At 39.3% G+C, this 13,777-nt stretch overlaps 1 protein-coding gene across 1 annotated transcript in view; it reads left to right on the top strand.

The window, feature by feature from the left end:
* The window catches only part of LOC134677463 (segmentation protein cap'n'collar-like), a 166,383-nt gene that overhangs the window by 131,044 nt on the left and 21,562 nt on the right, over positions 1-13,777 (top strand). Inside the window, exons 10-12 of the mRNA XM_063535945.1 lie at positions 205-296; positions 1,251-1,327; positions 2,108-2,210. Of these exons, the coding sequence (XP_063392015.1) occupies positions 205-296; positions 1,251-1,327; positions 2,108-2,210 (272 nt within the window). The remainder of the gene's footprint in view (positions 1-204; positions 297-1,250; positions 1,328-2,107; positions 2,211-13,777) is intronic.

Consider the following 13,777-nt stretch of genomic DNA (forward strand, 5'->3'; position numbering starts at 1 on the left):
ATTCTTCTGCTTTCATAAGTAATAGTTACTGATTTTTAAAAAGCGTTTTTCAATTAAAAGACATGTCAACATCGGTTACCTTCTTGCAAGTTCTTTCTAATGCTAAAAAAAACGAACTATACAATGACACATTTACGTAACTATGTAAGTACGTATCACGGATTCGACAAACTTTTATGTTATGAAATATTGTTTGTGTTACAGCGCGCATGCTCACGCGCACGGCGCTGGTGGCTACGCGCACAACTACCATGCGCCCATCGCGCCCATCCCCGACAAGCACCCTGACGCCTATGGTGAGCCCTTCATTTCTTGCTTTAACCAGGCGTGGCTCACTCCGCGATTTCGTCGCTTTGATACAGGTAGCTAAAAGTACATCCGTTCGACCCCAATTTTGGGGTTTGCCATAAGCCGCGCGTGGCGCTGTCGCCACCTAGCGGCCATATCTGTGCTGATCGTGACAGACGCGTTTTGTTAGAGAGTGAGTCTTCAGTACCTAGTACTATTATTTATTCTGTGCTTTAACTATAGCACAGAATAAATAACAATATTGCCGTACAGAAAGGAAACTTCCTACAAAACCAAAGTTTGACAGCTGTTCTTTTTTTTATTTTTTTATTATGAATGGGCTTACTCATGGCCACAGACTAGCCGAGGCGTAGACGTGGCCTACGATGGAGCGAGCTCGCCCAGAAGGTGCCTGTTCACTCTTGATTTGAAGGTTGCCGGGTTATAAGAACACGGAAATATAGACGCCGGCAAGGAATTCCATTCCTTGGCAGTGCGCATAAGGAAAGTAGAAGCAAAGCGCTTCGTGCGAATTGGTGGAATATCTACCAAGTAAGGATGGAAACCGGCCGTGCGTCTAAAAGTCCGATGGTAGAATGGGGACGGTGGAATAAGCTCGTGTAGCTCTTGGGCACACTCCCCGAAGTGCAACCTGTAGAATACCGACAGGCTGGCGATTCATGCTATCCCTTTCTAATATATGCCACTATCCCTTTCGGCTATTTAGGGTTGTCAAAATTCAAGTGATCATCTTATCTGTGGTCGTGCACGCAAAAGGAAGTCAAGTGGTGCCAACCCTAATAATTGCGCGAAGCAATGCTGAGCCGAGTTTGGCGCGTTGGAGGGTCTGCCATCTTGTGGCCTGAATCGGAAACATTATGTGGGCATGTACATTGCCAAAGCAAGTGCTTAACGTGTTAAATATTAATATTAACGCCATCTATGTGTCATTTGTGTTGCAGGCGCGGCAGCCACGCCGCTTGAAGGCGCCTACAAGGCGGAGGCCCATCACCCGCAACACGACAACATCTACTACCAGGTATATACACGAAACTTATGTACAGACATAGAAGTTTTCGTGGCAAAAACGAGTGTTTGAAAATCTGTTATCGATAAGTCTTAGAGCCGCCATACACGGACTGCTCGAGCAGTAACCCAGTGATCAACATACACGGACTGCTTTTGCAGCTTGACCGCATGATGAAATTTCACCGCGCAGCCAACCGCCCGAAGCAGTTGCAACTGCTTGAGCGGTTCGTGTATTGCGAATGACGATTTTGTATTCAAACTGCAGATCACCCAACGGCGACCGCTTGAAGCTGTTGGCACTGACTGCTCAAAGCAGTCCGTGTATGGCGGCCCTTAGGTAGATTAATATTTAAAATATGTAACTTCTGCTTGTTGTGCTAGGTAAGTTACCGAGACATTAATCCAAATCAATTACAAAGCGGTACATAATTTATTTATTACATATATTCAGTACTTAAAAATTAAAACGTAAACTGTAGTATACAGGGCCAAAAGGAAAACTACCAATATATCAAAAGAGAAGAAGATATCGAACGTGTTGTGTATTTCGCGGTAGCTATCTTCTTAATAAAAGTGATAATTATCTAAGTATAACGTTAAGGTAACATCGATAACGTATTCATACACAGTACACGATGGTCTTCAAAAATATAATTACGTAGAGTTAGACCAAGAAAAGTCTGCAGCGATTTCATAGACTTATGACGTTTAAAATAACACTTGCACTGCGTGGGCTTTCACAATCGCTGCAGACTTTTCTTGATCTAACTCTATATTCTTATTCCCACAGAATGGCACCGGCGAGATGCCGCCTCCGCCAGCTTCGGATGGCTTCCTGCAGTCCATCCTTAACGACGAGGACCTGCAACTCATGGACATGGCGATGAACGAAGGTCAGTACCTAACACAAGCTTACCATGGACACAGAATAAAACAACAATTATTTAACAATTTTAATAGTAGTAGGTGCAGTCGCCATCAGATATATCGGCGCGGCCAAGGTGTTCACAATATCTGAGCACGCACTCTAACGCCCTGACAATAGAGACGTGATCAGATATTTGTGAGCGCCTTGGCCGCTCCGATATTTCTGATGGCGACTGTACTACCGTACAGAAATGACACTTCCTACAAACCGAAGTTTGACAGCGGTTCAGGGACGGAACGTGCTGTCATTACTATGGTGCTATCCTATTCGGCTATTAAGAGTTGTCAAAATTCAATACATTATCTTATTTGTGGTCGTGCTCTCAAAGGGACGTCAAGTTGTGCTAACCCTAATAATTGCTCGGAGCAATGCTGAGCCGAATGGATTCGAGAACGCCCGTATGGTGTTAACCTCACCATATTTCTAGTGTCTAAGTGAATTTATTTTCATGTGTTTTCAGTCGTGTAAAAATATTACCACTCTATCATAACCGTCTACAATACTCGATACGTAATGTATTAAGTTAGGACTGGTATGTTTCGAAAGCGCCACCTAGCGTCTATAGCTTGGAACGATGGCGTTATGCAGCGCTCTCATACCAAGCGCCATCTAGAAGCTAAGCGTAGAACTACGCCTCATATCGCTTACGATGGCAACAGCTAGCGCCATCTGTACTTGTGTTTGTAAAGTTGTTTCATCTTCTAATTGATTTCGATTGTTATAATGGAAGACGTTAATTATGCTATGTATGTTTGCCATCACTTTGCATATATGCAGGGTATTTTCAACGTTTAGCCATAACATGAGTGTAGTATATATTAATTTGAAATCAATAATGAAAGAAATATGGTTGAATTTCATTTGTATTGAAATCAAAGGATACAAAAGAAATACAACTCTCTTCCAATTGAATATGGTTTGAATTACATTGAAGCGATTTGTACTACAGGTTGGACGGTGGGCCTTACGGGACTATCTATAATAGATATAGATTAAATGATATCGATGGATAACGCGCCGAACAACACAATTATCTGATATAAAAATGTATATCAATTGATATACATTAAACATATTGACAAGTCATACATTTCCAGCGAATTATCGGACTTTTTGCATCTCAGTGTTAGGGATGACTTGCGGATCGTTTACCAAATATTAGCGGTAATAATCATAAGCATGATAAACTTGATAATGACAAGGTTAACTAAGTCCTTATATCGAGATATAGGTCAATGAACCATAGAGAAATATAAGTAAGGAAAGAGTGGTATAGTGTGTAGCTTTCAAATAGACCCCAATGGCTAATCATATTGTCTATTGTTAAGTAAAACCGCTCGTGCCACGTGCCACGACTACCTGCATAAAAAATACGTACTTCGGTTACTGAGTGCCGACGAGTTGAACGCTACAGAACCAGTCTAAAATGTGTCATCGAGATGCGTAGCAAATGCGCGTTATCGAAGAGCGCTACTACAGCGCTACACTGGTTTTTTGAGCGTTGGACTAACCTGCGGTCCGGTGCCAAATAGAATAATTAAGACCCTTTTTGCGGGTAAGTAGCACGTGCGGTTTTACTTAACAATAGACAATAGGATTAGCCATCGGGCTCTATTTGAAAGCTACACACTATAACTCCATACATTAGTTTTCTTCGCGAGTTATTTCGTAGTCTACATCTAGCGTCAATTAGCGGAATTTATCAATTGCTAGTTGACAATAGATGTCGCCAATAATATTATAACCGGATTAACCAGAACTCTTATTTTCAACTCCTTCTGCTTTTAGTATTACCAAAAATAATAGATAGTACAGAGGGGTGCTGTCATAGTAAATGTTGTATTAGTCACTGTAAATTTACTGCCATCTATCGACACACGACTATAACTCCATATAAACACGTATAAATATTGGTAATACCAAAGACGTATGTAACTTCGTATAAGATGAATAAAGTCTAAGGAAAACACGTGCCTCGGAAATCAAGAAAAAGTCATCCTCGGATAGATGCCGCACACACCTTTAGCCTATGCTCGGCTAGATGGCGTGACGACACCATTTATATTTAACAATTTTAACACAGATATCAGTGAATGAACATATAAATGATATAAAAATAATAAAATCATTTATCCATATATATATATATTTTTTTTTTGATAATTTTATACGTTTTCATTTTGAGTTTTAGTCGTGTGTCGATAGATGGCAGTGAATTTACAGTGACTGCAACATTTACAGGACCCCTCTATACTATCTATTCTTTTTGGTATTACATAGTTGTAAATTGTTTTAGCAGTACATTCTTTCGTCAGTAACGACACTCACGACATCTAGTGTCGAGTAGCGGTACTGATAGTTCCGCTACTTGACGTTAGATGTCGACTACGAAATAACTCGCGTTTTGATAAGAAACTAATGTAAGGTGTATTCGGGTATTACCGAATGTCGGATAATTCCGAAATTCAGATGAAAATCACCCTTAATTCCATCATAATAAAAGTCACTTTTCGGAATTATCCGACAGTTTTCGACATTCGGAATTACCCGAGTAAACCTTATGGAGTTACTACTCTTTCTTTATATACTTATATTTCGCTATGAAAGAACTTAGAAAAAAGTGTATAAGTATCAATTAGGTAGTTTAATTTTTTTGAAGTGAAAACTTCTTTGGCGGCGCTGGGCACTTTTTGAGGTGGGGAAAAAATGATAAACTCGAGACAGCGTAACGCGATCACGTGACCGTAACGTGCAGATGGCCACTCATTTAGATGGCATTTAAATCAATAAAGAAAAACTCAATGACATTACATGAAAAATTAATGTTCAGGCATTGTACAGTCGCCATCAGATATATCGGAACGGCCAAGGTGGTCACAATATCTAAACATGCACTCTAACGCCCTGGAAATAGAGACGTGTTCAGATATTTGTGAGCGCCTTAGCCGCTCCGATATATCTGATGGCGACTGTACACACGACGTCAAAGATATGTTTGCACTTTTGCACATTACCCCTTTGTAATAAGGCGAACAAAATAAACATATCTTTGACGTCGAATGTAAGTCTGCTTATTTTATTCCATGATGAGTACTTAATTTTATAATAACAATAACATAATAAAATTACCGAGCCCAACGACCGTCGCGTTAAAACAAACGTTTTTACAATATTTTCTTACAACTTATGTCAATCAGCCACTTCACAGTTCATACACAAAACCGCTTTTAACCTGTCACGGCCGCCATCTTGTATCATCTGTCAGTTTACATAGACATTAACACTACGTTTAAACTGGACACTATTTATTAATAAAACATTAAAACATGAATCTAATGACGAAGACCATAAGGTGGAAATTTGAATGGATGATTTTGTATATTATGTTCATAGTTTCATACACACTTAGATCATAACAACGTAAGGGTTACGTTTCTACAAATAACCAATGTACGATAAGGTTTTGCGTACTAGTTTAACATCTAGATCTAGTCAAGGGCGTTCGTCTTGTTATCTAGATTCTAGATAGGCATGTTATACGGCCTGCGCACGAGCTCTGAGTAATGGGGTTGGCAACTGTCAAAGGTTTGCGTAGATGGCGCCATCATAGCTTGTCCCTTATACCAAAAAGAATAGATAGTATAGAGGGGTCCTGTCATAGTAAATGTTGTAGTCACTGTACATTTACTGCCATCTATCGACACACGACTATAACTCAAAATAAACACGTACCTATAAAATTATCAAAAAAATGAATATATAAGGATAAATGATTTTATTATTTTTATATCATTTTGACCTATGTTCATTCACTGATATCTATGTGTTAAAATTGTTAAATATGAAACGGTGTCGTCACGCCATCTAGCCGAGAATGACTTTTTCTTGATTTCCGAGGCACTTTTTTTTTCTTAGACTTTATTCATCTTATACGAAGTTACATATGTCTTTGCTTATACTATGAGATTTGGCTTAAAGGGCTAGTATCCAGGGCATAAAATTCCATTAAAAAACTAAAATTTGACACAATTCTAGGAATTGACAGGGCAAGCTATGCTGGCGCCATCTGCTTAATACTTCAACCGGCCAACCTCATTTGCGCCGCCCCTTTTGCGCAAGGGTGGGGGTTGCCATATGAAAAAAGTTTTTGGAAAAAGAAACATTTTTTGTACAAGCTTTTATCGCTGACTATACTTAACTTTTTACAGGCAATTTAACTAATACTCATCGAGACTATTCTAACAACGCCAAACACAATTTGCGTTGTTTCATCACAGAGTTCCTATGGCCACCTCTCTCTTCATCATCAAATTAGCTCCATGTCATCATAATATTATATTGCCATTCGATTTACGTAACTTAAAATTTCAGCTCAATCGGAAACCGGGAAGTGGATCAAATTTAACTTGCAAGATTTGATTACACACAGACAGAAACTAAATAAAACTGGTGAAACTAAATAAAAGCTTGTAAAAAACAAATTCTCGTAACACGATGTAATCAATTTGATTATCATAAATTACAATTACAAATTTTGTTGTTGTAGTTGTTGTTACATATGTATGCAAAATTTCATCTCAATCGGGAATCGGACCTACTTCACTATCTTATAAAACAAAGCCCCCCGCCGCGTCTGTCTGTCTGTATGTATGTTCGCGATATACTCAAAAACTACTCAACGGATTTTCATGCGGTTTTCACCTATCAATAGAGTGATTCTTGAGGAAGGTTTAGCTGTATATGTTAAGGTTTTGTGTACGTCCGAAGCCGGGGCGAGTCACTAGTACTATTACTAATGGGTCGATCAACTATTTCTTGTTGTTATAAATAAAAAAATAAATAAATAAAATAAATATTATAGGACATTTTTACACAAATTGACTAAGCCCAACGGTAAGCTCAAGAAGGCTTGTGTTGGGATACTCAGACAACGATATATGTAATATATAAATACTTAAATACATAGAAAACAACCATAACTCAGGAACAAATATCTGTATCATCATACAAATAAATGCCCTTACCAGGATTCGAACCCGGGACCATCGGCTTCATAGGCAGAGTCACTACCCACTAGGCCAGACCGGTCGTCGAAATGTGTTATTCTGTCTCATCAACCAGGAGACAATAGTAGCATAGTTTGTTAGAAGAACTGCTGTACCATGTTCTACTAACCTGCTTAGTAGATGTCCCATTATGGAAAGGCCTTATAACTAACAAAGAATTCAAGTTTAGTTCATTTAAATACGAAAAACTAGTGTTTCAAGGGTGACTCAGAAGACCGTAACCATGGCAACTAGTGACAAGAAAAAGTTGGTTCACCCTAATATTGACTTCTATTAATCATTCCTTATGACATAAGTATTTTATGGCAGAGATATCTATGTTTTAAGGCTTCCATGTTTTTCAATAATATTGACTTGCTGATTTATTTTATTGTTCACAAGATGTAGTTATGCGCATGCGACTGTTATCGACCGGATACGATAAAGATCTGTGACAGGTAAATGTGTATTTTGATCTTACTAGTTCTAGCGCAAACAGAGCTATTTACTTTTTTAATAAATAGTCTATGAACAATAGGGTATTTTCCTACTAGTCAAATCAGTTACTTTTTTAGAACTGTCAAAACGATTTGCTTATATGGAATTTATAAGAAACATTAGTCATTACATCGTAACGTCACGGTCAACTCACCTACTTTTTATATTTCTATCCGATTTATTAAATATAACTGTTTAAAAATAACTTCTATCTGTGTTTTTATAATAATTATATGGTGCTTTATTTCATGCATGGTGTAAAATATTTTATTTTAAATACAGTATAATACCCTATACTTTATTTTAACCACGGACCTGTATATACTCTGACAAGTTATCTTTATCACTAAAAATAGGCGCGAAATTCAAAAATATCCATGGTCCATGACAAGTTAACTTTATCGCTAAAAATAGGCGCGAAATTCAAAAATATTCATGGTCCATGACAAGTTAACTTTATCGCAAAAAATAAGCGGGAAATTCAAAAATATCCATGGTTCATGGTCCATGACAAGTTAACTTTATAGCAAAAAATAGGCGCGAATTTGAAAAATATCCATGGTCCATGACAAGTTAACTTTATCGCAAAAAATAGGCGCGAAGTTCAAAAATATCCATGGTCCATGACAAGTTAACTTTATCACTAAATAGGCGCGAATTTGAAAAATATCCATGGTCCATGACAAGTTAACTTTATCGCAAAAATAGGCGCGAAATTCAAAAATATCCATGGTCCATGACAAGTTAACTTTATCGCAAAAAATAGGCGCGAAATTTCTAAAATTTCTATGGTTTAGTAATAAATGGGAAACACTGAAAGATTATGTAAGTACGTTGACTTGAAATAAAGTTGGGTGGTTAACCTCTGCTGTTTCAACTGTATATATTACTCAATTTCGCCTTATCACGGTCAATATAAACAAACTATACCGCTTAGTCACCGCCCGCCGGCCTATCTACATAGACGTAAAATTAAATGTAATGTCCAAATTATGTATTGCTATTTTAGTGGAATTTGAGCGTTTCTTTTATTTTTTGCCATTTTTATATATTGTGACCTTTTTTGCCACTTTTGTGTTATTTCTAGTCGGGACCGCGAGCCCTTTTCATCCTTATAGGAGAAAAAAGGTGTCCTAAAATTTCCATACATTTTTCAAACTTTCCTTTTTGTTACCGCCGTGTAAAGTATATGGGGAAATGGTAACACAATAGGAAAAAACTCTGGGACATTTTTATCCCATTAGGATCGAGAGAGCTCTTGATTCTGACTAGAAATGACGAAAAAATTGCAAAAAAGTCAGAATATATAAAAATGGCATAAAATAAAAGAAACTCTCATTTAAGGTCGATATAAAAATAGACGTAAATAATCCTTTTGTGTGTAAACTGTGTAAACAGACAGTAAATAAGATAATATTGTTTGCTAGCACCTCTTATTTAAGAGAGCGCGTGAACGGCAGCCATTTTACATTTCTCGCGCTGAGCTCTAGACGTTTTAAAAAAATAAAAGGTGTTTTTTTTTATCCTGGCGATTTTGGTTACGAAAGGATATAGTTTCTTTTTTAATTGTCCAACATGGGTGTTTTTTCATACGTTTACCGCTTATTTGTAATGAATAAGATTGTTAAGTGAATCGCGCAATTTTTTTTGAAATACCTGTGTTTGAGAGACTTTGTTTTAGACTTTCGAACTAATTCAAATCGATTTCGTGTTAGAAATTGTGTTGAATATTTAAAACTTGATTGCTGTGTTGCAATTTAAAAGACTATTGTGAATTATATAGACTTTTACAGAAGCACAACTAAAAGTGCCCAATAAACAACTTGGAAATCTCAAGGGTTGTCTTCAACGAAGTTGTAAAAAGCCTACATATGACACACTTCATGAAGCAACGTAATTTGAAGAGAAAGGTGCACAATTCTGAATGTACTTGCCGCTTGTGTTGCGCCCTACGCCGCCCAAGAATAAGCTGCGAATCCCTAACCAAGGTCCCAGTGGCCGTACTGAAAAGATACAACTATTGTCTATGGACTTTCAAGTATAGACAACACTACGACCCCGTGTAACTTTCCCTCAAACGCGCCAGAGATAAGAAAATGGGACAAAGGAAAGTCATGTCGCTATTTGCAAAGGTCTTAAGAGATACGCCATATTGTAAAGCTAATATTTGACGTCACAGAAATTTCCCTAATTCTAACAGAATTAGAAAATGGTTTCTATGGATGTTTTGTTTTCAAAGAAGAGATTATCGTAATCCTTGGACTGATAACGTTATAGATTGGATCGAAAATATTGAAAGCTATTAGTTGTGTGTGTGAAATATAGGAGTGAACAGCTTTGTATGATGTCTGACTATAGTTTTATTAAGTGATAGTGTGGTAATAGTTAAGGATTGGAGTGATTATCTACGATTAAGATGAATCTGTCAGTGTCTCCATTCGCGTACGGCGCGCCGTATCTGCCGCCATTTTTGCCGAGTCACTTGTTGTACCCTGACCCCGCTGAATACTTAAGTTCTTACTACAAATTATATGATGGTAAGTTTTCATACAAACAATTGTGACGTACCCACTTATATTTTGGCAAATCGTTTGCCTGTAGAAAAGGATGCACTATTATTTTGAGTGGCGCGGTTATTTTTCAAATCTGCCGCCTTTTCCTATTGACAAAAATGTATTTGCCAGACTATGACCTGTAAAGTATCATTCTATAGAACTTGCTAACTATGTAAACAAACCGCCATATTGAAACTGTCACTAAATCATGATTTCAGTAAATTCCATAGAATGACACTTTATATTATTAATTAATATGCGGGCATCTTTCTCCGTCACTCTAATTACACTTCCATTTGGGGTAAAAGAGAAAGATCCCCGTAATGTACGAATATCGGTTTTCGCGATATGGCCCTTTGACTCTGAGTCGGTTTGGTCCGACTGTACCACGTTGCCATGGTAACGCCGAATTATTCAACTGACTGTCCTAAATAATAATACACACACATTGATGCGTATACAGACATTTCGTGCGCACATAGACACAAAAATTATTTATTTTGCACAGGGTGAATTTGCCAATGTCGGTGTTGACTTTCGGTGTTGTGTCGGTGGCAACCCTATTTGTCTTAGAGGATATAACCAACGGAGACGCCATGTCTAAAATTTTCGGTACAAAATAGTCTGCCGTTTTTTGCGGGGGAGGGGCACATCAAATGTATAGGTACTTACGTCATGTCAGACAAACGTCAGTCCATACATATGGTTGACATGTGGTTGACCATTGGCCGCTTATTTTCGACAGAGGGGAACGCCTGTTAATGGCGGCTCCAATTTGTGAATGTTTGTATCATGTTCCACGTGCCGTTATGTCATAAGTAACGTCAAATCTGCTGAGTCGATATCGATGAATGTCAGATAGAAATACATTATCTTTATCACTGATGTGATAAAGGCTCTAGAGGCGGAACAAGTGAACTTTGCACGGACTTAAGAGGAGGTACAATAATATACCCGGGACCCGGGTATGTCCTTAAACTACGTCCAGGACCCGGTTATGTCCTTAAACCACGTCCAAGACCACCGGTGGACGGGCAGCAGCGTCCCTCAAATTCGGTGTACTCGACTGCGATCGCCAACCCGCCTGCCAAGCGTGGCGATTATGGCATTCACCCCCCATAAAAAAAGGGGGAGGCCTATGTTCAGCAGTGGACGTCTTATGGCTGAGATGATGATGATGATGACAATAATATAGAGAGGACATGGGGGAGGGGCCAAATGACCGAACGAGATGCGCTTATGGAACTTTCAGTAGGAGTAGCAGAGAAAGCGGTATTATTGCTTGTCCTTGTTACAGTCTCATTTTTTGTTTGTTCCCCACCAAAAATTTAGTATGGTTTATGGTGGGCAACAAATAACCCGACCGAATTACGTAGATTGTTTTTGGTATGTTGTCAGGAATGTTAAAACGTGTTTTTAATATTGTCGCTTTGTGTATGTTTTGTCCCTTACGGAGGCACGCGTATAGCTCATCTATGTAATACTAGGTCTGTGTGAATGTCAGATAGAAATACATTATCTTTATCACTGATGTGATAAAGGCTCTAGAGGCGGAACAAGTGAACTTTGCACGGACTTAAGAGGTACAATAATATAGAGAGGACATGGGGGCATATAAGCAGTGGTGGCCGAGTGGATATGACGTCTGACTTTCAATCCGAAGGTCCAGGGTTCAAATCCTGGCTCGTACCAATGAGTTTTTCGGAACTTATGTACGAAATATCATTTGATATTTACCACTAGCTTTTCGGTGAAGGAAAACATCGCGAGGAAACCTGCATACATCTGCGAAGAAATTCAAAGGTGTATGTGAAGTCCCCAATCCGCATTGGGCTAGCGTGGGGACTATAGCCCAAGCCCTCTCGTGCATGAGAGGAGGCCTGTGCTCAGCAGTGGGACGTATATAGGCTGAGATGATGATGATGATGATGAAGCAGTGGTGGCCGAGTGGTTATGACGTCCGACTTTCAATCCGAAGGTCCAGGGTTCAAATCCTGGCTCGTACCAATGAGTTTTTCGGAACTTATGTACGAAATATCATTTGATATTTACCACTAGCTTTTCGGTGAAGGAAAACATCGCGAGGAAACCTGCATACATCTGCGAAGAAATTCAAAGGTGTATGTGAAGTCCCCAATCCGCATTGGGCTAGCGTGGGGACTATAGCCCAAGCCCTCTCGCGCATGAGAGGAGGCCTGTGCTCAGCAGTGGGACGTATATAGGCTGAGATGATGATGATGATGATGAATCAGTGGTGGCCGAGTGGTTATGACGTCCGACTTTCAATCCGAAGGTCCAGGGTTCAAATCCTGGCTCGTACCAATGAGTTTTTCGGAACTTATGTACGAAATATCATTTGATATTTACCACTAGCTTTTCGGTGAAGGAAAACATCGCGAGGAAACCTGCATACATCTGCGAAGAAATTCAAAGGTGTATGTGAAGTCCCCAATCCGCATTGGGCTAGCGTGGGGACTATAGCCCAAGCCCTCTCGCGCATGAGAGGAGGCCTGTGCTCAGCAGTGGGACGTATATAGGCCGAAATGATGATGATGATGATGGGGGAGGGGCCAAATGACCGAACGAGATGCACTTATGGAACTTTCAGTAGGAGTAGCAGAGAAAGCGGTATTATTGCTTGTCCTTGTTACAGTCTCACTTTTTGTTTGTTCCCCACCAAAAATTTAGTATGGTTTATGGTGGGCAACAAATAACCCGACCGAATTACGTAGATTGTTTTTGGTATGTTGTCAGGAATGTTAAAACGTGTTTTTAATATTGTCGCTTTGTGTATGTTTTGTCCCTTACGGAGGCACGCGTATAGCTCATCTATGTAATACTAGGTCTGTGTGAATGTCAGATAGAAATACATTATCTTTATCACTGATGTGATAAAGGCTCTAGAGGCGGAACAAGTGAACTTTGCACGGACATTGCAATAACAACTGAGCGGCTACCGCGAAAACCGAAATTCGCAAATTGCGGGGATCTTTCTCTTTTACTCCAACGAAGGCGTAATTAGAGTGACAGAGCAATTTGCGAACTTCGATTTTCGCGGTTATAGCCCTGGAATTTTCATCGGTAGGGCGACACTGAGGCCCTACCGCGAACCACTTTCGACGGGTTGCCTCTCTGTCGCACTTGTAAATTCGTACGTAAGCGTGACAGGGAGGCAACACGTCGAACGTGGTTCGCGGTAAGCCCTCTGATACTTTCGGGCATTCGAGGCTCCGTTCGGCTCAGCATTGCTACGAGCAATTAGGATTGGCACAACTTGACGTCCCCTTTGCGTGCACGATCACAGATAAGATATTTTTTTCGGTTTTATTTTACAGGACATTCTTACACAGATTGACAAAGTCCCACAGTAAGCTCAAGAAGGCTTGTGTTGCGCGTACTTAGACAACGATATATTCAATATATAAATACTTAAA

This window comes from Cydia fagiglandana, chromosome 26, assembly GCF_963556715.1.
Source record: "Cydia fagiglandana chromosome 26, ilCydFagi1.1, whole genome shotgun sequence".
In the NCBI taxonomy this organism is placed as follows: domain Eukaryota; kingdom Metazoa; phylum Arthropoda; class Insecta; order Lepidoptera; family Tortricidae; genus Cydia; species Cydia fagiglandana.